The sequence below is a fragment of the Cibotium barometz genome, chromosome 12, assembly GCF_041138505.1.
Source record: "Cibotium barometz isolate CiBa-2024 chromosome 12, ASM4113850v1, whole genome shotgun sequence".
Classification (NCBI taxonomy): domain Eukaryota; kingdom Viridiplantae; phylum Streptophyta; class Polypodiopsida; order Cyatheales; family Cibotiaceae; genus Cibotium; species Cibotium barometz.
Genome location: NC_141057.1, coordinates 36,200,729 through 36,222,524, shown reverse-complemented (window position 1 = coordinate 36,222,524; position 21,796 = coordinate 36,200,729). Strand labels below are relative to the sequence as shown.

At 50.1% G+C, this 21,796-nt stretch overlaps 1 protein-coding gene across 2 annotated transcripts in view; it reads right to left on the bottom strand.

The window, feature by feature from the left end:
- Window positions 1-2,293: 2,293 nt before the first annotated feature.
- Window positions 2,294-21,796, bottom strand: part of LOC147633360 (mitochondrial metalloendopeptidase OMA1-like) — a 40,335-nt gene continuing 20,832 nt past the window's right edge. The window contains exons 2-4 of one of the 2 annotated variants that reach the window (XM_086806430.1): window positions 5,472-5,906; window positions 3,059-3,210; window positions 2,294-2,593 (exon numbers count right to left, since the gene is read on the bottom strand). In XM_086806430.1, coding sequence (XP_086662556.1) covers window positions 2,524-2,593; window positions 3,059-3,210; window positions 5,472-5,906 — 657 coding nt within the window. In that variant the 3' untranslated portion in view covers window positions 2,294-2,523. Of the gene's footprint in view, window positions 2,638-3,058; window positions 3,211-5,471; window positions 5,907-21,796 lie in introns of both variants that reach the window. The other variant, XM_086806429.1, reaches the window with a different exon arrangement.

Below are 21,796 nucleotides of genomic sequence, written 5' to 3'. Positions count from 1 at the left end.
CGTTCGTGAATCGTGGCGATCTATAAATCATCCTCAACAGTAGATTCATGACAATTATGAGAACCTATGGGTTTTCACAAAGAGACGCCCATGTTAATGAAGATTGGATCGATGTGAGATTTCATGGCAGTGACAATTGTGATTTTTTTGATGGGAAAGCTATTTCGTTAATGAAACCCAACATTGTGGAACAACTCAATGGCATCCTTCTTGAGACCTATAGCATGGAATTCTAGTACGTTTTAAAGATACTGTTCTGAATGGTGGCTTACCGTGTTGTTAATAGCTGCAATGTGCTATCTTTGTTTGTCACATGGAGAGATCGGGAAGATTGTGCTCCTAATCTTGTCTACTCGTTCCAATTAGCAGTAATCTAATGCATCATTACATTGCTTATTATCCTACGACGCTCTAATACCATGTGCAAATTTTAAGTTGGCTAGAAAGGATCAAAGCAATACATGAAAACTCACAGTAAACTACCAAACAAAGCGAATGTTGAAATAATCAAGATAATCAAATTTCTAATCTTTGAATAGGATAAACAAAGTACATTTTTAAACAGCTCAAGAGAGTACGCATAATGCTCACACACTTCATATGATCAACATAATCCATGTGGCTACCACTTTCCATATAAGCATATGATATCATCCACGACCTGCATAATCTCTATACCTTTTCTTCTTCTTCTCTCACGCACTTGCGTTTACAAAACTCTCATCGACCTTTAAACAGCACCGTTGCCCCCTCTTAATCAACAAATTTTGAAGAACCTACCTCCTCTACTCACATAATGTCAATAAGAACCAATATTTAACCACGAGATAATCAACTTTGTAGAGAAAAAAAACCAATTCTATGGAAAGTTCTTGTGGACATCATGAGACCCATCTAAACTTGTTAAACATTATCAGAATGTTATTACAAAATACAAATTTAGCCTTAAAAAGGCTTTTGAATCCAATTGTAAAAGTTTGCCATGATAAGATAAGCTTACACACAATCAAATAAATCATCATCTTACTTTATAATTTCATTTGTAGCTTAAAGCATGCATCAATGTCCAACAACAGGATCTACTTAAACTTAATTTTCAATAAATGTAATTGGGAGTGAGTCTTTGCAAATAACAAGCGGCAATCCTCCTAACCATGTCACGCTCTGAGTGGAGCACTCCTTGGGTCCTTGCAACTGTCTAACGCATTCCATGTTATGGGAGAGGCCATGGGCAGCAAGTGTCTATTACATGTACCTCCCATTCGAGTCCAGAATGATTCCTATGCATGATAACGAAACTCAGCACTGCTCCAAGGAGCCACTAAGCATCACGGTGTTTTTCAAGTTCCCTCTCCAAAGCACACAATCTACACCTGCAGGCTCTCTCTCTATCCAAGATCACATTGTGATAAAGATCACTTACACTCTCTAAGGCAAGAGCAACTCTTTGCCTAAAGTCAGAAGCATCACAAGCTCTCTAAACATCCATCTTAATTTGAAGGATGTGCCCAAAGCATCACAAGCTCTCTAAACATCCATCTTAATTTGAAGGATGTGCCCAAAGCATCACAAGCTCTCCAAACATCCATCTCAATTTAAAGGATCTGCCCACTATGAACCTAGTTCTCTTGCAGATAGCACCCATAGCTAGAAAAGATTAAACCATTGCAACCCAAGAGAGGTTGGCCCACCTAGACCATATGAGGATTCTTGGTTGATGCTCTGTTAGAGAAAATTTCAAGTATTTAAGCGCTTAAATATCATTAGACCTTACATCAACCTACAAGCGGAAGACTTAGATATCACTTTTAGTGCTATTAAAAATCAAAAATTGGCTAGGCACTTTTTTTTCACGACTTTTTAAGTGTAAATGCAAGTGTACTCGAGCAAGTTCATAGCTTTCTGAGATGATTACTTGCCTTCGTATTCCTTAAAACTTTGTAAATTTACCTTGCACCATTTTGTTAATTGAATCCACTTTTTACGCAACTTCCATTAATTAATAAACAACCTTCATCACATTCTATAAACTAAATAATTACGTAGCTTCCATTAATTACTGTAAGCAACCTTCATCATATTCCATGAACTAAAAATTACGTAACTTCCATTAATTTACTATAAGCAATTTTCATCGTATACTATAAACTAAATAACTAATTTACATAGAAATATGGAAATATACATATACAATAAACAATATATACATACACCTAAATTCAGACATTTTAATTTATTAACTAATATTATAATTTAAAAATATGTAAATATAGTTTGAATGAACAAAGCCTTATGTGAATTTTTATCGAATATTTCGATGGAAAACAAAATGAGGATTTTTCAACGAGTCCTTGCCAATGAGACCACACTTGATCGGTACTAACAAGTCAGAGGAAACCTTCAACAGTTTTACCTTCAACCTTTTCTAAGTATATATTCACCGCTTGCTCCATCGTGCCCGTTTTCTTTAGCCTCTGGCCTCGTTTGTTGCCTGATGGATGTGTCGTCATATATTGAAGCAAGTCAGAGGATCCACTGAGCTCCCCTAGCTTCTCGTACAATTGTGGTGCAACCCGTGGATCGTAGCCTGCAGCTGCCATCAGCAGCAGCCCAATATGATCTGCTTCTAGTTCTTGGCTGCAAAACATTCATTATGTGATACCACACGAGCACAGGACACACATGCACAGGTCCCCCCCCTCCCCCCCAAAAAAAGACAACTCTTTCTCCTTCCCATCCCCAAACCCTTCCCCCCACCCACACACATGCTTGTCTTGCTTCAATTACACAGCAAAAGGATGCACTACACCAAGCTTCACTGCAAGTTATCTAACCTACCACGTAAATATGGTTAGCTGAGCCAAACACATTGAAACTAAAAGAGATGTACAAAGAAAGCAACTGGCATCACTCCAACGAAACCATTCATGGCAAATCCCCTAAAACAAGAGTTATGTTCTGTTCAACACTCTGCATGGAAACACTGCATGGAAACAAGGTGTATTCACCAAGTAAATCAAGAGTAATGCAAAACCTTTTACCAAGCACATCGGCATACCTTCTTGAAAACGGAAGCTCGAGAAATAGCGTCGATGCTGATCTTACAAGGTCCGGAGCATAGAAGAAGGCAAGAATAAAGAGCTCCACCAATGTCAAAAATAAATGGCGTGTTAGCCGCTCTGCACTATGCCTTGCAACCACGTGTGCAACCTGCTCAATCCACATCCCCACAGTCAACTAAGTATCAAACAACATACTCATGGGCTGATTTTCCTTCTAGCCACGAAATCTGTCTTTGTTGATTCTTCTTATTTTCCAAAATTAGATGGCATTCATTTTCACAATTCTTTTGGCTGGGTTTATCTGCATTCTTTTCATCTGAGATTCACGAACGATAGTTTTTCAAACTTTTCAGCCCCTCGATTTCTTTGTGTCAGCAATGAGTGACCAACAATCAAGAATTAAGTGATTGATGAGTGGAGGTCGTCCGTTAATTTTGTTTAATCAATCATTATTCATTCATTTCTCTTACTTGGATTCAGTCATCTTGCACATCTATTGTGTGATTCATGCATTACGTGATTGGCGTTAATTAGCTTAATCAAGATTAGCTTCTGCAGTCATGTTACATTGGCATCAGAGCAACAGGGTGCCTTTTTGCTAGGGTCTTGTATTAGGTGATCCTAAGCAATTGCATCTAGCATTTTTTGCATTAGGGATTTGCAGGCAGCCAGGTGGTGTGTTAGGGTTTGCAGAGAGCAAGTTGCACTAGGGTTTATGAGTTAGGGTTTTCTGCAGCCAACCCTTGCACATCTTGCATCGGGGTTTCTTGTTGCCACGTGCATCCCGATCATGGATGCTACGTGGACATGCTGTACACAGAAATGCAAGGACCTAGAACTAGACACTAAGTGTTTTGTGAGCCCTTGTCCACTGACCAGTTGTCAATGTATGGACAAGAGTGGTCAAGTCAAGTCATGCTAGTCCTGCACATAACATGTAGCCCACTTGCAAAATGTGCAGGGTGTCTAAACACCCTAATGGCATTCATTGGGCATCAGGACTGTTAGCACATTCATCCCCAGTTTCTGCCCATGTTTGAAGTCCCCTTTTGGTCCCTTTTCATGGCCCTTGGTTGTGGGCTGGCCACCCTATTTTTCCATATTTTTCTGGCATTTTTCCCAGGTTGGGTGACTGATGTCCAGTCGGCCAGCTTCATGTTGTCCAGTCGGCCAGCTCTAGTTGTCGAGTTGGCCAGCCCTACTTTACCTATTTATAGGTGGGCTTGCCTCCCTCAATTTTCATAGTCTAGTCTTCCTTTGTATCCCTCACTTTTCATAGTCTAGTCTTCCTTTGTATCCCTCACTTATGAGACCTTTTATGTCTCTTGTTTGGGACTGTTCCAGTGTAGTATATTCAGCATAGTTGCTTCATATTTCTCTCTCTCTCAGCACACTCTAGTGCTTGTATGCTTCCGCTCTGTGCACTCTTTCAAGGACAACCCGGTGTGAAACTTCATGGAGGGAACTAGACACAAAATATGATATGAAGCATTTTCACTGTAGAAAGGGCTATGTGAAAGGACAATTTGTCAGCCAGACGAGTCATGCCAAGTGGAGGAGAAAGTGACACACCTACAGGCGCAAGGACGAGGACCAGATACAGGTGCCTAGGTCCTATGGTTGGTCATGCAACCTGTAGGACAATCGGGCAGCCCTGGACCATACGGATGTGATCAGCATCCCCCTAAGCAGGGTCGGGCAGCAGTCAGCCAGCCCTCGTGTAAAAAGGGCCCATAAGCTAGTCGTAAGCAGGCCAACAGGGAGAAGAGCAGGCCAACCAACCCTACCGGCCTTATATTAAGAGGAATCGGATCCCCATTCCCTCATCTCAGAATTTTTCGAGGGCACAGTCAAGGAGACCTGTTCTCAGGCAGATTGAAGGTGCTGGAATCGATCTGCAGCAGTGTTGTGGACTGAGATCAGAGATCAGATATTCAGTATCATTTTCTAACTGAGATCAGAGATCAGATATTCAGTATCGTTTTCTAACTGAGATTCAGCTGTAAACATTACATTTTCACTGTTTATATACAGTAAGGATTAGGATACTTATCTTGTGCTCGCAATTTCTATTCCGCTGCTCTCTCCTCTCTCTCTCTCTCTCTCAACTCTTGCACTTAGGCACACGTATTCTCCAACATGGCAATCAAAATACACATGAGACTTACCTACAACAAGGCAATCAAATTACACAATGACACTTACCTTAATATTTAATCACAAATAATGCAAGACCATATGTTTCAAAGTAGTGTGTGACTCGTAATAAAATACTTGTGGTTGGATTCATTTAACATTAAAAGTGACCTTGATGTTCCAACAAACAAGATTTTAATTCAAATGTGAGGCATTAGTAAGCCAATGTTTTATAGAAACTGAACCATGGCAAAGTGCGTTACTGATGCTAACCTCATGACCCAAGACTGTTGCAACCTCTGCATCACTAGGAAAACGTTTTAGAAGGCCAGTGAACACAACAATTTTACCACCAGGAAGGCAGAAAGCATTTACAACATCCTTGTCCACCACAATGACTTCCCACTTGGCTGGCTTCAGATGCTCCACAAAAGGTTTGGCACCCTTTTTCATACCCTTTTTCCTGGTTTCATCAACCCATGGGTCATCTAGGACCTCATCACGACCCTCCCATTGTGTTGAAACAGTAGTATCAGCACTGTCTCCCCATACCACCTTATCCCTGTCACCTTCCTCAAGAAGGCGTGCATGATCCTCTGTTCTTGTGCCTTCCATCACTGCTTGAATTACATCTTTGGCAATTTTGCGTACTCGAATGGCCTGAGGATGTATGGGTGGAAGAATCTGTGCTTTCCATTGTTTCTTGATCTGCACTCAAAACCACCTTGTTACGCAACTGGCAGAATTGATTACAAATATCAAAAACACTGTTTCTAGAGTTGCAAGCACCTTTGACATTCATAAGCACCTTTGACATTCATATATGCCAACAATCACAGCCTTCAGTCTATGGAATACAAGTCATGTTATTTCAATGGCACACTTTTATCAGAACTCAAGGGTACTGAAGAATTTATGCAAGATATCAAAAATGTGTCTCCTCCCCGGCCCCCCCCCCTCCCCGCGGCTCTCTCTCTCTCTCTCTCTCTCTCAAAAATCATTCACACCACCATTGAGAAGGAGAAGATGAGGCATGCCCGCCGCCTCAACATTCGAGGCACGGGTATAGCCAAGACACCCGACTCCACTCCCGAGAAAGATGGACAGCTTCTATGCATGAAGCTCGGCTACATGGAAGAGGACCCTCTCCCCTTCACCAAAGCATGGAGAGCCGGGAAAGACTCAACACGCAAGCGAGCCCTCATCCTACAGTTTGCAGGAGAGACGGAGAGGGTCACCTTCATGAGGAAGAGGGTGATTCTACGAGGATTACAAGGAGATCCCATCTATTTGGATGACGACCTTACAAGGATGCAAATAGAACACAGGAAAATATGCATGTCGAGAGTCCTACAGGCCCGGAAAGAGGGCAAGAGAGCATTCTATCGCAAAGGCCGTGTCATCATCGATGGCAAGGCCACCGATTAGCGCCAAGCGGCCTATGGGCTATCGGCTATGGAGGATCCAGATTCACAGATACACATAGCAGTTTGGAACTGCAATGGAGCACTTTGGACACATCCTGGGAGGATGGAGGAGGTCATGGAGGGACGGGACATCATACTACTTACAGAGACGCACTAGAGCCCAGAGAGGGGGCTACCCAAAGTAGAGGGCGATCAATGGGAGTTTACATACAGGGGGACCACACGGCAGAGCACATCGAGAGAATCTGGAGGTATAGCGGTACTCTTCAAGCGAGAGCTACAGGAGCACCTACAGGTGGTAGCACGTGACCAGGAGGCTAGATACATGTGGATTAGACTGCAGCTCTCAGCACCAAACAGGTCGTTATACATTGCTCTATGCTACTTCTCTCCTAGAGGATCGAGATATGCCATGACAGCAGAGGAGGAGAGTAGAGGGGAGGAGGACACAGGGCCATTGGGAGAGTCACCATATGCAGCCCTTTCAGATGAGATCATACACTACTCCAACCTAGGGGAAGTCCTCCTTATGGGGGACTTCAATGCACGGACACAAAGCCGACAGTGCGACATTTATGATTTCGAGCACCCCGAGGTGATGCACACACTAGAGGTGGAGGACACGGGAGCTTGCAGGGTGTCAGAGGACATGGGGCCGGATAACACCAGATATGGTCATCACTTACTTGAGCTGGGAGCACGACACCATCTCGTTATTTATAACGGGATGAGACAGTGGCAGGATTCAAGAGCACTGACATGCTTTCCACGATCGGGGGGAGGTAGCACAGTGGACTACATCATGGGGTCCATGGAGACCACACAGGCAGTGACATCTTTCACCATCCCCCCCTGTCCTATTGGTGCGGATCACACGTACCTCTTACTATCACTAGCAAGCTCCACAACCCAACACAACCCACACAGGCATCGCATACAACTTTCTACTTCACCCATGACTTGGCAGACATATACGAGCATCATGTATATGACGGGCTACTCCAGATGGATCCCCTGTCACCTCTAGACACACTCACCACCCAGCTGTCATCTCTACTCCATACGGCCGCCACCCACAACTTCCCCCATCATACACATTGCACACATAGATAGATCTAGGAGCATGCCCCAGAATCGGTGGTATGATGATGAGTGCAGAGAGCTATATAGACACCTCCGTGCCCAGAGGACCACTGGGGACCATTACACAGAGACAGGCAAGCCAACAGATGAGGAGGCACAGTACTGGGATATATACCACCTACTCATGAGCAGAGATGCAGCCACTGCATGGCGCAGGATGAGAGAGCCTCACCCTCGGAGGAGGAGGGACTGCGAGCACCAGGGCAGGCTGGATTCCAAAGAGGCTTCCCCCCCCCCCCCCCCCCCCCCCCCCCCCCGAGAAAAGATCCCTTCATTAGTTATACAAAAACGCCCGTAGGGCTACAAAAGATCTCTCCTGCTCATAAGAGAAACAGAGCAGAGAATACAGCAAGGCAGTCCGAGAGACTCTCCCTAGGAGCTACAAAATACAAGCATCAGTACTAAGGACTGGGGGGCTTGTCAGAGTCAAGGAAAGATTGTGCTCGCTGAAGCTCCCGCCCCCCCCTGCTCGCATTGCTGCACAGCGCCCGTCGCCCTCCCTGCCTGCTCGCCCCCTCGCCTTCCCTCGCTCCTTGCCCCCCCGCCTTCCCTGCTTTGCCCGCCGCCTGTCTTCTAGCTTCCCCCCGCCTGCATTCGCTGCTGCGCCCCCCCCCTTCCGCCTGCCTTCGCTGCCGCCGCCTTGCTCTGCTCGCCACCTTCCTCTCCTTCGCGCCTCCCCCCCTTGTCTTAGCGCCCTCCTCCCCTCTGCAGCGCCTCATCCCCCCCCCTCCGCCAGCTCGCTTTCCTCCCCTCCCTATTGCGCGCAGCCCCCGCCCTCCCCCCCCTTAGGTTTTCTCCTTCGCCTGCTCCCCCCCCCCTCCTTTTTTCTGCTTCCTCCCCCTGGGGGTTTTGTTTTTCTTTTTTGCTCCGTATTCCGCCTCTGTGTGCAACTCGGTTCCAGCAGGATCCCGCCTTCGCCGCAGCTTCAGACTCTGACGGAGGCTCCTCCCGCCCCGCCTCAGAGGGACTCTTCTGCAGCCCCCTCGCCCGCCCCTGAGGACACCCCCATCAGGCTTTCTCTTTCGCCAGAAGAGGAAGCGAGCCTCACCGCAGAGGTGGAACGCCTCCAGGCTCATTCCACCATCTGCCGTATAGTCGGCACTCGCCCCAACAAAGGGGAGATCAGGGATCTTCTTCAGGCCCGCCTTCTTGCAGATGTGGGCAAGATCCTGGATGTACAGCTCCTGGGCCGGGGACATTATCAGATCGAGTTCGAGGCCACCCATAGCGTTGCCAAGGTCCTTGCCATGAGTCCCCTTGACATCAGGGGTGCTCGGGCTTTCTTCAGACCTTGGCAGCATGGATTTGACCCGGCAGCGGCGGAGCACGGAGAGCGCCTCTTCCATGTTACAGCTTGCTTCCCTGGACTCTGCCGGGAGTATCTTCCGCTCCTCTCCAGGCTCGGAGCATTGGTGGGCTCGGAACTAGAGACTGGCCCCTCAGCAGCTTCAGTGGTGGCCAGAGCAGCTGGGCTACCTTCGGTCAGAGTGTTGGTGTCGGACATCTCCTCCCTTCCTAAGGTCATTCAGCTACCTAGGATAGGGGGGGGATGGATAGATCAGAGAGTGGAGTTCTCGAAGCTCCCGAATCAGTGCTTCATTTGCAGGCAGGTCGGTCATCTGGCCAAGGCCTGCCCTCGCAGGAGACCCCGACCCACACCACAGCAGCGGCTACTGATGGCCCGCCCACAGATTCGGCTCGACAGGCTGCCTCCGGGACACCTGCTCAGGCCACAGAGACCTCGGAGTGGCAGCCTGGACAGGGGCGCCGACGAGGGAGACAGCCCCACAGCAGCACGCCCAGAGACCGCTGCAGCAGCAGCCACAGTCTCAGCCTCACTGGGTTCCCGTGAGGAACAGCTTTTCTCCCCTCCAGGAGGAGACCCCCGCGGCGACGACTGAGGACCAGGAGATGCCAGCACCCCCTCCTTCACCCCCCCCACCCCCGTCCCCTCCCACCGCCTCGCTTCCACCATCGCCTCCTCCCGTCTCCGCTCCGGTTTCGGTAGCGGCTCCCTCTCCACCCCCCTCGCCTCCCCCTCCTCCCCCTCCGCCCGCCTCACCTTCCCGGGAGGCCCTGGCAGTTCCCCTGGCGTTCACCTGCAGTCCGGAGAGCGCTGAGCACTGACCTCGCTCGAGCATCACAGAGGAGACCTATGCCGATTAGGGCTTCACGGATTTCATCTATCCGCAGTCGGCTGAGTCGCCTTGGCATTAGACAGCGCTCGGAGGCTTTTGATTATACCTTCACACGGCTTTTTGGAGCAGAGGGCCCCCATGAGCCAGCACCCATCCGAGTTCATGTAGTGATACCTCCGGCCCGCGGGGAGGAGGCACTTGATTCAACGGTGGCCTTCTCGTTCCCTCTATGTGGCCCTTGCGACCGGGAGTGGACTCTAGAGCTTGCTCTTAGCACTCTGAAGACTCAGGCAGTTGAGTTTTCTCATCATGTGAGCGATTTGGAGGTGACAGATGTGATAGGCCGGCTCTGGGAGTTGGCTCATTTTTTCTTGGATCCCGCGAGTGTGGATGCCTCAAGGATTCATCATTTGGTCGTGCATATAGTGGCAGACTTAGCACGCGACCCTGGATATGTATGTATACACGAGGTTGCTCTGTCAGAGCGGGAGGCAGTCGCCATGGGCCACAGCCACTGGCGCCTGATCCGGGATTCTTGCAGTACACCGGGTGGGCAGATTCACAGCCACTCGGATGGGGACTACTCTCCATCCAAGCTGCTTGCGAAGGCCCGCCGCACGGCTGAGACAGCATCCACCTCAGCAGGTCATCCATGAGGATCATCTCATGGAATGTACAGGGCCTGGGCGGAGCACATTTTATACGCTATCGAGGTTGCTTGAGGCAGGAGCTTCAGAGATGCCTGGTTCGTGGCAGCATTGATATTTTGATGATGCAGGAGCACCATTTGGGTGAGAGCAGGATCCGGAGATATGGTTCGGTGATGCCTAGTAGATGGGATACCTTTTGGTCTGCAGGGTTTGGTCCTTTGGGTGGACAGGGAGGAGTATGCATGGTCATTGCAGATGTATGGCGGCAGGCCATTGTGGATCGAGGGATCATTGTGCCTGGTAGAGCACAGTATGTCATTCTGAGGATGCATGATGAGCTATTGGGTGTGCTCAACGTCTATGCGCCCAATCATGCTAGTGCCAGAGCAGAGTTCTGGACCCAGGTTACGGATGCATTGCCAGAGGCCGCACATTGGTGTGTCGGGGGAGACTTCAACATGCTTGAGGACCCGGCAGATAGGGTGGGAGGCAGTCATGTTACAGTGCACGGCACGGAGCTTGCAGCTTGGGACCGGTTTTGCATGTCACTGAGAATCATTGATGCATGGGGCTTTCTCCCGGTCTCAGGACAGTCTTAGTTTCTCTCGGTCGGATCGCCGGCAGGGAGGGACTAATCTATCACGGATTGATCGCTTTTATGTGGGCGACTGGTTAGGGGAGCGAGGGGGCTCCGTCGGCATTCTCGCTGGCACCTCATTTTCAGATCATGCGCCAGTTATATTGACATTGGAGGAGGGGACACGGGAGCCCAGCTTGCAGTTGAGGATCCCAGAGAGGGTACTTACAGATCCCAGTCTCGCTGAGGACATTGAGAGGATCTGGCATGATAGTCAGTGCTCTGACCAGGATGCAGCGGGCCAGTGTGCCCATGGACTCACCGATCTTAGCTCTTTTCTACACGCTGCAGCTTTGACACGGTTGGGAGAGATTCGCGAGCGGGAGCATCGGCTGAGACGCAACCTTGCTTCGCTACAGCGCCTTCAGGAGCAGCAGCCTGCATGTGAGTGGGTGGCGTCCCAGCTGAGCCAGGCACGCCGGGAGGTTAGAGAGGTAGAGGAGCAGAGACATGAGTTTTACTATCGTCGTCAGGCCTCTCAGTGGACGCAGCTTGGTGATAGAGTGACTGGAGAGTTTTTTGAGATCACTGGACCCCGTCATGCGCGAGCAGGAGTCCGCCAGCTTGGTAGACCGGATGGATCGGTAGCTACTGAGCTCGGGGAGATCAGAGCCATTGCCACTGCATTTTATAGAGACCTGCTTTCAACGGAGCCAGCCACTGAGGATCGAGATGTTTGCAGACAGACTGTGTGGGCCCATGTGCAGAGGAGGGTCACAGACCGTATGCGTACAGTTCTGGGTGCGCCTCTGTCAGAGATTGAGCTTGCCGAGGCCTTGAGGATCCTGCCGCGACATAGTTGCCCAGGGGAGGACGGACTGACGCCGGCCTTTTTTATGCGCTATTGGGACCTTTTGGGGCCAGGCCTCCGCAGGGGCTTTCAGCATGTTTTGGACACTGGGGTGATGCCGCAGAGCTTTTCAGGAACTTGATCTATCTTATCCCCAAGGGGGAGGGAGTGTCAAATGATATTCGGCATTAGAGGCCTATTACGATCCTCAATACTGTCTACAAGGTCTTAGCAAAGGCCTTGAGTTTGAGGATCCAGCCCTTCCTGGGGGAGTTGATTCATGCTACTCAGACAGGATTTGTCAAGGAGCGCAGTATCCTTGACAACATCTTTACTCTCTGGGAGGCGACGGCCTGAGCTAGATTTCTTGGCAAGGACTTGGTCGTGATGCTTCTCGATTTTGAGGGGGCATACGATAGAGTTGATTGGGGTTTCTTAGAGGGCACTATGCTTCGCCTGGGCTTTGAGCCAGGTTGGATTAGAGGGGTGGCAGCTCTGTATTCCATAGCTCGTAGCCAGGTGTTGATTACAAGACAGGGGCCGAGTTTTGAGCTGACCAGATCAGTCCGTCAGGGGTGTCCCCTCGCCCTTTTCTTTTTCTCTTCTTTGTGGAGGCTATGAGCATGTATTTGACGGCAGAGGAGGTTGGTTTGAGAGGACTTCAGCTCCTAGTCCGGGGGGAGGACCTGCTTGATGCTGAGTTTGCAGACGACACGGGCTTATTTTTGCATGGCCAAGAGGCCAATCTTCTTCGGGCAGAGCAGTCGCTCCAGGTTTTTAGTGCAGTTTCAGGAGCATTGATCAATTGGCGCAAGACAGTGGCCTTTTGGATCAGTAGTGCTCCCACTCCGGCATGGAGCCCGGACCCCGGTTTTAGATGGATTCCTCCAGGCACAGCAGTGCGGTATTTGGGATGCCAGATTGGCCTAGATTTGTCACTTGAGCAGCAGATTGCCCTGCTTCTTCTGAGCATTCGGAAGAAGCTTCTGTATTGGAGTACAGCTCGACTATCCTTGGCTGGGAGGGTGGTGGTGGCAAATCAGGTGCTGTTAGCGACCATGTGGTACATTACGTCTTGCTGGATTTTCTCGAGCTCTTGCATCAGCCAGGTACAGAGGCTGATCAGGAACTTTCTGTGGTCTGGGCGGGACGGTCAGCCAGCTCGGGCAAAGGTTGCATGGGTAGTTATTACACTTCCGCTGGCTCAGGGAGGTTTGGGCATTATAGATCCAGTCGATCAGAGTAGAGCCTTATTGGGGAAGCTTATTGTTCGGGGGTTGCTTCCAGGCGCTGAGCCTTGGAAAGAGCTCCTCTTGCAGCGGCTGCAGGCTCGGGCGCCCCCAGCAGGGGGTACTTGGGCACCAAAGATTCGCTGGATCTTCATAGAGATGAGGAGGACAGGCCTCAGTAGAGGATGGGAGGACAGATTTGCTTTGAGTATCATGAGAGCTTGGGAGCTGCTGAGACCGGGGCTCTCTCAGCGGCCTCCTCCTTGTGTTGAGGAGCAGGCCAGACAGCCGCTCATCTGGAGCCCAGCGGTTCGCACGGAGCAGGGTCATATGCTGGGTTCTCGGCCTCGTCTAGCCTGGGGACCTTTAGCGGCAGGCCCAGCTCGTAGTTTTGGAGACTGGCAGGCCTTCTGCAGTCTCCCAGAGGAGATCCAGGTGGAGAGGCTGAGTCACTTCAGAGGGGGGTTGATTATGAGGGATGATATTCAGGAGGCACTCACAGAGGAGTGGTTCACGCCTCTCGAGCCAGTGGCCCCACGGTGGATGGGAGCATTTACAGAGTTGGAGATCCTGATTGCAGTCAGAGCTTGCACTGAGGATGGCAGTTGCCTCCACTATGAGATTCAGGATGAGGGCAGACTCCAGAGAGTGGAGGTGGAGTCGCCTTTGGTTGCAGAGTGCACCTTTCAGAGGATTCGGGTAGTGGCCGCCGCTTCTCGGAAGTGGCATATTGACCCCGACCCTGCAGATGTGCTCCCGGATTGGCGCATATGGGCATATGCAGCGCGCCCCTTGGCCCGGCTACAGTGGGACCCCGGGGAGTAATCCTTATGCATCCCTTGAGGCCACAGAGATTACCTTTTTCCAGTATACTGTTCGGCTGGGGCAGCATATTTTGACGGCAAAGAGGACGGTCTCTCCAGCGACAGCGGGGCATTGGCGGCTACAGGGACTCACAGGAGTTCCTGGAGGATTTTTGGGCTCGGCTCTCGGCTAGTCGACAGGCCCGCAGGATCTCGACTTTTCAGTGGCTGGTCGCTCACAAGGGCTCAGCAGTTGGCACTTGGCTTGTTTACAGCGGTCTTCCGGCGGCCTGCGTCCGATGCGGCCACCCTATGGAGACACAGAGACATTGCCTTTGGGATTGCCCTCAGGCGCAGCAGATTTGGCTGCGGATGCTGCATATTCTGGCTCCCCCCTCTCCAAAGGGTGTGTTTACATGGGGTGCCGCTGCTTGGTCGACCTCGTCAGGGCCTGCGATGGGCTATGAGATGGAGCAGGGCAATCAGGCCATCAGATTTATTAGGGGCCAGCCTCGCCTGGTTCCGGCACCGGATTTCTCGTCCGCCAGCTGGACACAGGAGAGGGATTTACGATGGGAGCTCCTCGGCAGCCTTACCATCTGGTTCACCTGGAGGGCCCGGTGCTTCACGGCCTTTGAGGGGAGATTGGAGCCACCAGCAGAGACTGTACGGGGGATTTGGCAGGAGTTGATCCACACCCTGCGAGGACAGTACGACCGCATTCGGGGAGACTCGGATGAGGCGATCCTGCGGCGCCATGCCTTTCACACCACTTGGCGCTGTGGCCCCTTCTACACCTTACACACGGGATCCCCCCGTTGGCACTACAGGCCACCTGTTTGGCTCTTCCCCCCCCCCCCTATTGTATGATTTAGCCTCTCAGTCCTTTGTGCTGATGCTTGTATTTTGCAACACCTAGGGAGAGTCTCCGAGGCTGCCATGCTGTATTCACTGCTCTTTTTCTTTTATGAGCAAGAGAGATTTTTTGTAGCCCTACGGGCGTTTTTTATATAACTAATGAACGGATCTTTTCTCGGAAAAAAAAAGGACTGAGGGGCTAAATCATACAATAGGGGGGGGGGGGGGGGGGGGGGGATAGCCAAACAGGTGGCCTGTAATGCCAACGGGGGGATCCCGTGTCTAAGGTGTAGAAAGGGCCGCTGCGCCAGGTGGTGTGAAAGGCCTAGCGCCGCAAGATCGCCTCGTCCGAGTCGCCCCAGATGCGGTCATACTGTCCTCGCAGGGTGTGGATCAACTCCTGCCAGATCCCCCGAACAGTCTCTGCTGGTGGCTCCAGTCTCCCCTCAAAGGCCGTGAAACAACGGGCCCTCCAGGTGAACCAGATGGTCAGGCTGCTGAGGAGCTCCCATCGTAAATACCTCTCCTATGTCCAGCTGGCGGACGAGAAATCCAGTGCCGGAACCAGGCGAGGCTGGCCCCTAATGAATCTGATGGCCTGACTGTCCTGCTCCATCTCATAGCCCATAGCAGGCCCTGTTTTGAAGTCGACCAAGCAGCGGCACCCCACGTAAAAATTCCCTCTGGAGAGAGGGGGGCCAGAATACGCAGCATCCGCAGCCAAATCTGCTGCGCCTGAGGGCAATCCCAAAGGCAATGTCTCTGTGTCTCCATAGGGTGGCCGCATCGGACGCAGGCCGCCGGAAGACCGCTGTAAACAAGCCAGGTGCCAACTGCTGAGCCCTTGTGGGCGACCAGCCACTGGAAAGTCGAGATCCTGCGGGCCTGTCGACTAGCCCAGAGCCGAGCCCAGAAATCCTCCAGGAACTCCTGTGAGAGTCCCTGTAGCCGCCAATGCCCCGCTGCAGCTGGAGAGACCATCCTCCTCACCGTCAAAATATGCCTCCCCAGCCGAACAGTATACTGGAAAAAGGTGATCTCTGTGGCCTCAAGGGATGCATAAGGATCATGCCACTCGTACTCCCCTGGGTCCCACTGTAACCGAGCCAAGGGGCGAGCTGCATATGCCCATATACGCCAATCCGGGAGCACATAAGCAGGGTCGGGGTCAATATGCCACTTCCGAGAAGCGGCGGCCACTACCCGTATCCTCTCAAAGGTGCACTCTGCAACCAAAGGCGACTCCACCTCCACTCTTTGAAGTCTGCCCTCATCTTGTATCTCATAGTAGAGGCATCTGCCATCCTCAGTGCAAGCTCTGACAACAATCAGGATCTCCAACTGCGTAAAGGCTCCCATCCACCGTGGGGCCACTGGCTCGAAAGGCGTGAACCACTCCTCTGTGAGTGCCTCTTGAATATCATCCCTCATAATCATCCCCCCTCTGAAGTGACTCAGCCTCTCCACCTGGATCTCCTCTGGGAGACTGCAAAAGGTCTGCCAGTCTCCAAAACTGCGTGCTGGGCTTGCCGCTAAAGGTCCCCAGGCTAGACGAGGCCGAGAACCCAGCATATGACCCTGCTCTGTGCGAACCGCTAGGCTCCAGATGAGCGATGAGCGGCTGTCTGGCCCGCTCCTCAACACAAGAAGGAGGTCGCTGAGAGAGCCCCGGTCTCAGCAGCTCCCAAGCTCTCACGATACTCAAAGAAAATCTGTCCTCCCATCCTCTACTGAGGCCTGTCCTCCTCATCTCTATGAAGATCCAGCGAATCTCTGGTGCCCAAGTGCCCCCTGCTGGGGGAGCCCGAGCCTGCAGCCGCTGCAAGAGAAGCTCTTTCCAAGGCTCAGCGCCTGGAAGCAGCCCCCGTACAATAAGCTTCCCCAATAAGGCTCTACTCTGATCGACTGGATCTATAATGCCCAAGCCTCCCTGAGCTAGCAGAAGTGTAATAACTACCCATGCAACCTTTGCCCGGGCTGGCTGACCGTCCCGCCCAGACCAAAGAAAGTTCTTGATCAGCCTCTGTACCTGGCTGATGCAAGAGCTCGAGAAGATCCAGCAAGACGTAATGTACCACATGGTCGCTAGCAGCACCTAATTTGCCACCACCACCCTCCCAGCCAAGGATAGTCGAGCTGTACTCCAATACAAAAGCTTCTTCCGAATGCTCAGAAGAAGCGGGGCAATCTGCTGCTCAGGTGACAAATCCAGTCCAATCTGGCATCCCAAATACCGCACTGCTGTGCCAGGAGGAATCCATCTAAAACCGGGGTCCGGGCTCCATGCCGGAGTGGGAGCACTGCTGATCCAAAAGGCCACTGTCTTGCGCCAATTGATCAATGCTCCTGAAGCTGCACTAAAAACCTGGAGCGACTGCTCTGCCCGAAGAAGATTGGCCTCTTGGCCATGCAAAAATAAGCCCGTGTCGTCTGCAAACTCAGCATCAAGCAGGTCCTCTCAAACCAACCTCCTCTGCCGTCAAATACATGCTCATAGCCTCCACAAAGAAGAGAAAAAGAAAAGGGGCGAGGGGACACCCCTGTCGGATTGATCTGGTCAGCTCAAAACTCGCAGAGATATGCCATCAGATCGACTCTCACATAGAGCTTTTGAGGCATCCACGCAGCTCGCAGAGAGTGGAGATAGGAGATCATGGTATTCACAGATGATACAGTGGCTCACTCAACATGGTCTTGACATAGATCACCTGCCACCTTTCCAGTATGATATACATGCACACCACATCCAGCTCTCTCACAGTGAGAGGAACAGAGTCCTTCGGCAAGATTTATGGTAGCGATACACTCAAGAGACTTGGATTACACCCAGTCAACCTCTACCGCCGAAGATGCTATACTATAGAGATCAGTTTATGCGTATCTCAGCGGATGTATTCATACAGAGACCTGGATACATGGATGTGTACATGCCTCACAAAGCCCGAGTGGCGATTGGCTAGCTCAGAGTGTCATCACACCAGCTTGAGATTGAGGCAGGTAGGGCAGCACGGATCCCCAGAGCAAAGAGGATGTGCAGACTGTGCCAGGAGGAGGTTGAGAGTGAGGAACATTATGTATGCAGATGCAGAGCATATAGTGTCATTAGAGAGAGATACACCACCATCTTCAGTGGGCATCCCTCACTCCGCCAGATCATGGAGTCCGCAGACCAGTGCAAATTTGGCCAGTTCTTGTTAGAGAGACAGCGCCACAAAGAGAGACTGATACGGGCTCATACCACAGGGAGAGGCGGGCGACAACTCCAGCTCACTGATTTCTTCCAGAGATCTATCCCAGTGCCTACCCTGACACAGGAGGAGGTTACACTTCAGCGCGCTGCGGACCTCCGAGCCAGACGGAGACCGAGAGCATCACGCTACCAGACTCCCAGACTACATCAGACAAAGATCACAGAGATACGGACTCGACATTAGCACCATATCCAGGAGCGGGTAGCTCACTTACACTCACACCCGGAGATCATGCTCCGAGGTATTTTTGACTCACCATCGCCTATGTATCACATATTACACCCCCATTATGGTACTGGTTGGAGCTAGACAGATCTGCATTGCATTCTTGTATACCCTACGCATATAGGTTGCATATTGAGCCTCTAGCAGTAGTGCTCCATCCATCACACCCCCCCACTAGCTCAGTACTTTCATAGTTTATTTCATGTTCATTTTGTTCTTTTTTTTCTAGACATCCACAAGACATTGACAGTTGTACATTGATTTGTCTCATAGGTCGAGTTCGGCCTCTAGTAGACGTTAATACGGCATGGGAGACGTCCAGTCAGAGTACTCACCATGGAGGACATTGAGGATATCCGCCATCGACTGATGAGAGACATCTTTGGATAGTGATGTGTATGATGCTTACCTTTGTTGCTGGAGTTTTCCTCCGAGTGGAGAAATTGTACGTTATGATGCTCTCACGCGTGATCAAGAGAAAGCCATCAGTGTCACATGCCGTAGTATTGGCTGAGTTCGGATCAGCCCCTCTCGTCGTGGATGCCTTGTTCCACGCAGTCACATACATAATATAGCACATCTACACACTATATAAACATCGCCTCCCACGATTGCCCTTGCAGTCCTCTAGACAGCTGGAAGAAGATGGACTGCCTCTCTCCCTTTGAGTACAGCTTGGACTCTCCCTTTCTTGATCTCTCACCGCAGAAGATCAACCGCATCATCCGTCTAGATCTAGCTAGACTTCATACGCACCAGACATGGATATCCCTACGCCAAGCTTTTTGCAAAGCTTCACTTCCGCACAGAGCATTTCCTAAGGGTCTCTAGGGATGGTTTCACTGAGAGGCCTAGTTATCTCCACAGACACATGTCCCACACCATGAGGATTGCTATTTGTCAACTGAGGGTGTCTTCACACAGCTTGTCACATGCAGAAGCTCCGGGAGTCTTCTTTCAGCCCTAAATACCATCTTGGAATATGCTGATGCAAAACGCATACAGAAGAGAGAGAAGAGAGAGAGAGAGAGAGAGAGAGAACCGAGTCCGACAGGAGAATATTCCCTTCTTGCGCTGGTCGACAACCCTCCTATGTTCTCCACAAGTCTTTCCCTGCCCACTCAAGCAGCACATACTCCAAAATCAGGTTCCAAAACTAGTTCTTTATCTCCTACCTTTCAGGAAATAGCCCTAGGTTAAGCCTGCACATGACATCCCCCTCTACTAAACTTGCTAAGGTATCGTAAGGGTACAAGAACTAGTCGGCAGGTTGCTTAGGAAACTACAGGCATCGTCAGTAGCATATGGATTTTTGTACGACTTTTCTACTGGCCAACAGGTCGGCCAGTTGTGGACTTCTCTTGAGGCCTATAAAAGGCTTTGCCAAAGAACCTTTGGATCATCTTCCCTTACTTGAGGCTAGGTCTAGACATAGGACCCTTGAGGTCATATATTAGGTGTTTGCTACCTTTTCATGGGCATGCCTAGGGCTGCCAAGAACTATGTACCTTTTTGTACTATATGAATATACTGAAAATACAGCTATGTCTCTCTTTTATCCATCTCTTCTTTGCGTTTTGCATCTATGTGTTCCTATGAAAGGTGTTTGGTACTGAATGAAGACACAAAGCTTCTGCGCATGTGACAACTACATAGGCTTGGTTGAAGAAGCTCTTGAATGTCAAGACCTATACAATTAGATTTGATCACCTGGCCTTGTATGCCATACTTATGCCGAGAGGGAAAAACTCAGAGTGACAAGTGTCACATAAAAATGATGGAAAGCAAACTAGTATGACTAGGCTATTGCCAGTATGGTAGACTATTAAAGACCTTTGTCTAGTGACTTGGGTACTATATCCTCTTTTGACTGCTGAGTGGCTTGGAAGGAAGGACCTCTTTTCCTTGCTCCCTTGCGCCCAATCACCATCACAATCTCCTACACACCTATACGGACTCTTGTATGGAATCTGTATGGCCAGTACAGATATGTACATAGCTGTACGACCAGCTGTTAGAAACCCTAATATGCTGCCAAAAACACTAAAATTCAGTTTTTTGTGTTTCATTCACACGGAAACCAGCAAAACAGATTGAAGCTGGTGTCTATCACATGCACGCCCGTGCCATGGCTAAACCTCAGCATGGACATCATTAGTCCCTGATTAATCATCAGTTAAGTCAGCATTTAGGTCATCAGCAGTAGCATAATTACCATCAGTATTAGCATCAGCAGCCTCATCATCATCAGCATCATCATCATCATCTTCAGCAGCATAAGCACCTGTGGGCAGCCAGCAGCAGCCAGCATGGGGTCCTATGCAGCCAGTCGACAGCAGCCATGTGGAGGCCAGCAGAAAGGGGGGCAAAGCACAGCATTTAAAGTCAAGAAACCATCATGAATACTTGTCCAGACCTGGCCAACAGTCTCTGCTACTTGCTACTGGCCGACCAGCACTCCCCGCATATATAAATACGTTCGGTCATTATTCAGCACTCATAAGTCATTCATTCATCTATCCATCATAGAAGTTACCAGTAAAAGTGTATGTAGGGCCAAAGGTCAACCCCTTTGGAGCTGACCAAGAGCCTCAGCCATGTACATTCATAAGCAACCTTTTTGTACCATATTAAATACACAAAAAACCTGAGACCAATCTCTCTTCTTCTCTCTCCTTTGTCTTAATCATGTTTATTCAGCATCTTGTTCTTAATCAGGCTTAGGGTTGTGGATTAGTACAACAAAGGCTACCGCACATGCAACATTGATATCAGAGCATTCAGGCTCAGCCCACTAAGCAAAGTCCCAAGGATGGTGCACAATTCCAGCAAAAGAAAGCAACACACACGGTGGCAAATGGAGTGGTTTGCAACATCGAAGCTAGAGAAAGCATTCCCTGAGGGTATGTACGCATAACCAGTACATCATTAAGCTCTCACATCAATTCCAAATGCTTGGCGACAGGCATGATTAGTTCCGGCAGGTAACCCACCACTGAGTTAAGGGAAAGGGATAGCGAACACGGGGACAACAGAGGAACAGATACTCAGACTTCAGTTCTTCAACAAGACTTGGAAGTGGAGATCAGAAGTGGAAGGTGTTCGACAAAAATATCAGTCAAAGTCAAAGTCAATTAAAGTAGCAAGTCAAAGTCAAAGTCAGAGTCACTAGTCCAAGAAGGAAGGATGACAGAGTGTCCACCACGTCATCAAGTTTAGCAAGAGGGGATGTCACGTGCACGCCCGTGCCATGGCTAAACTGTTAGCACATTCATCCCCAGTTTCTGCCCATTTTTGGTGTCCTTTTGGTCCCTTTTGTATGGCCCTTGATTGTGGGCTGGCCACCCCTTTTTTCCATATTTTTCTAGGATTTTTCCCAACCCATTTGGTATTTTACCAGTCGGCCATCTCCTCTGCTCCAGTCGGCCAGCATATTCAGCCCCAGTC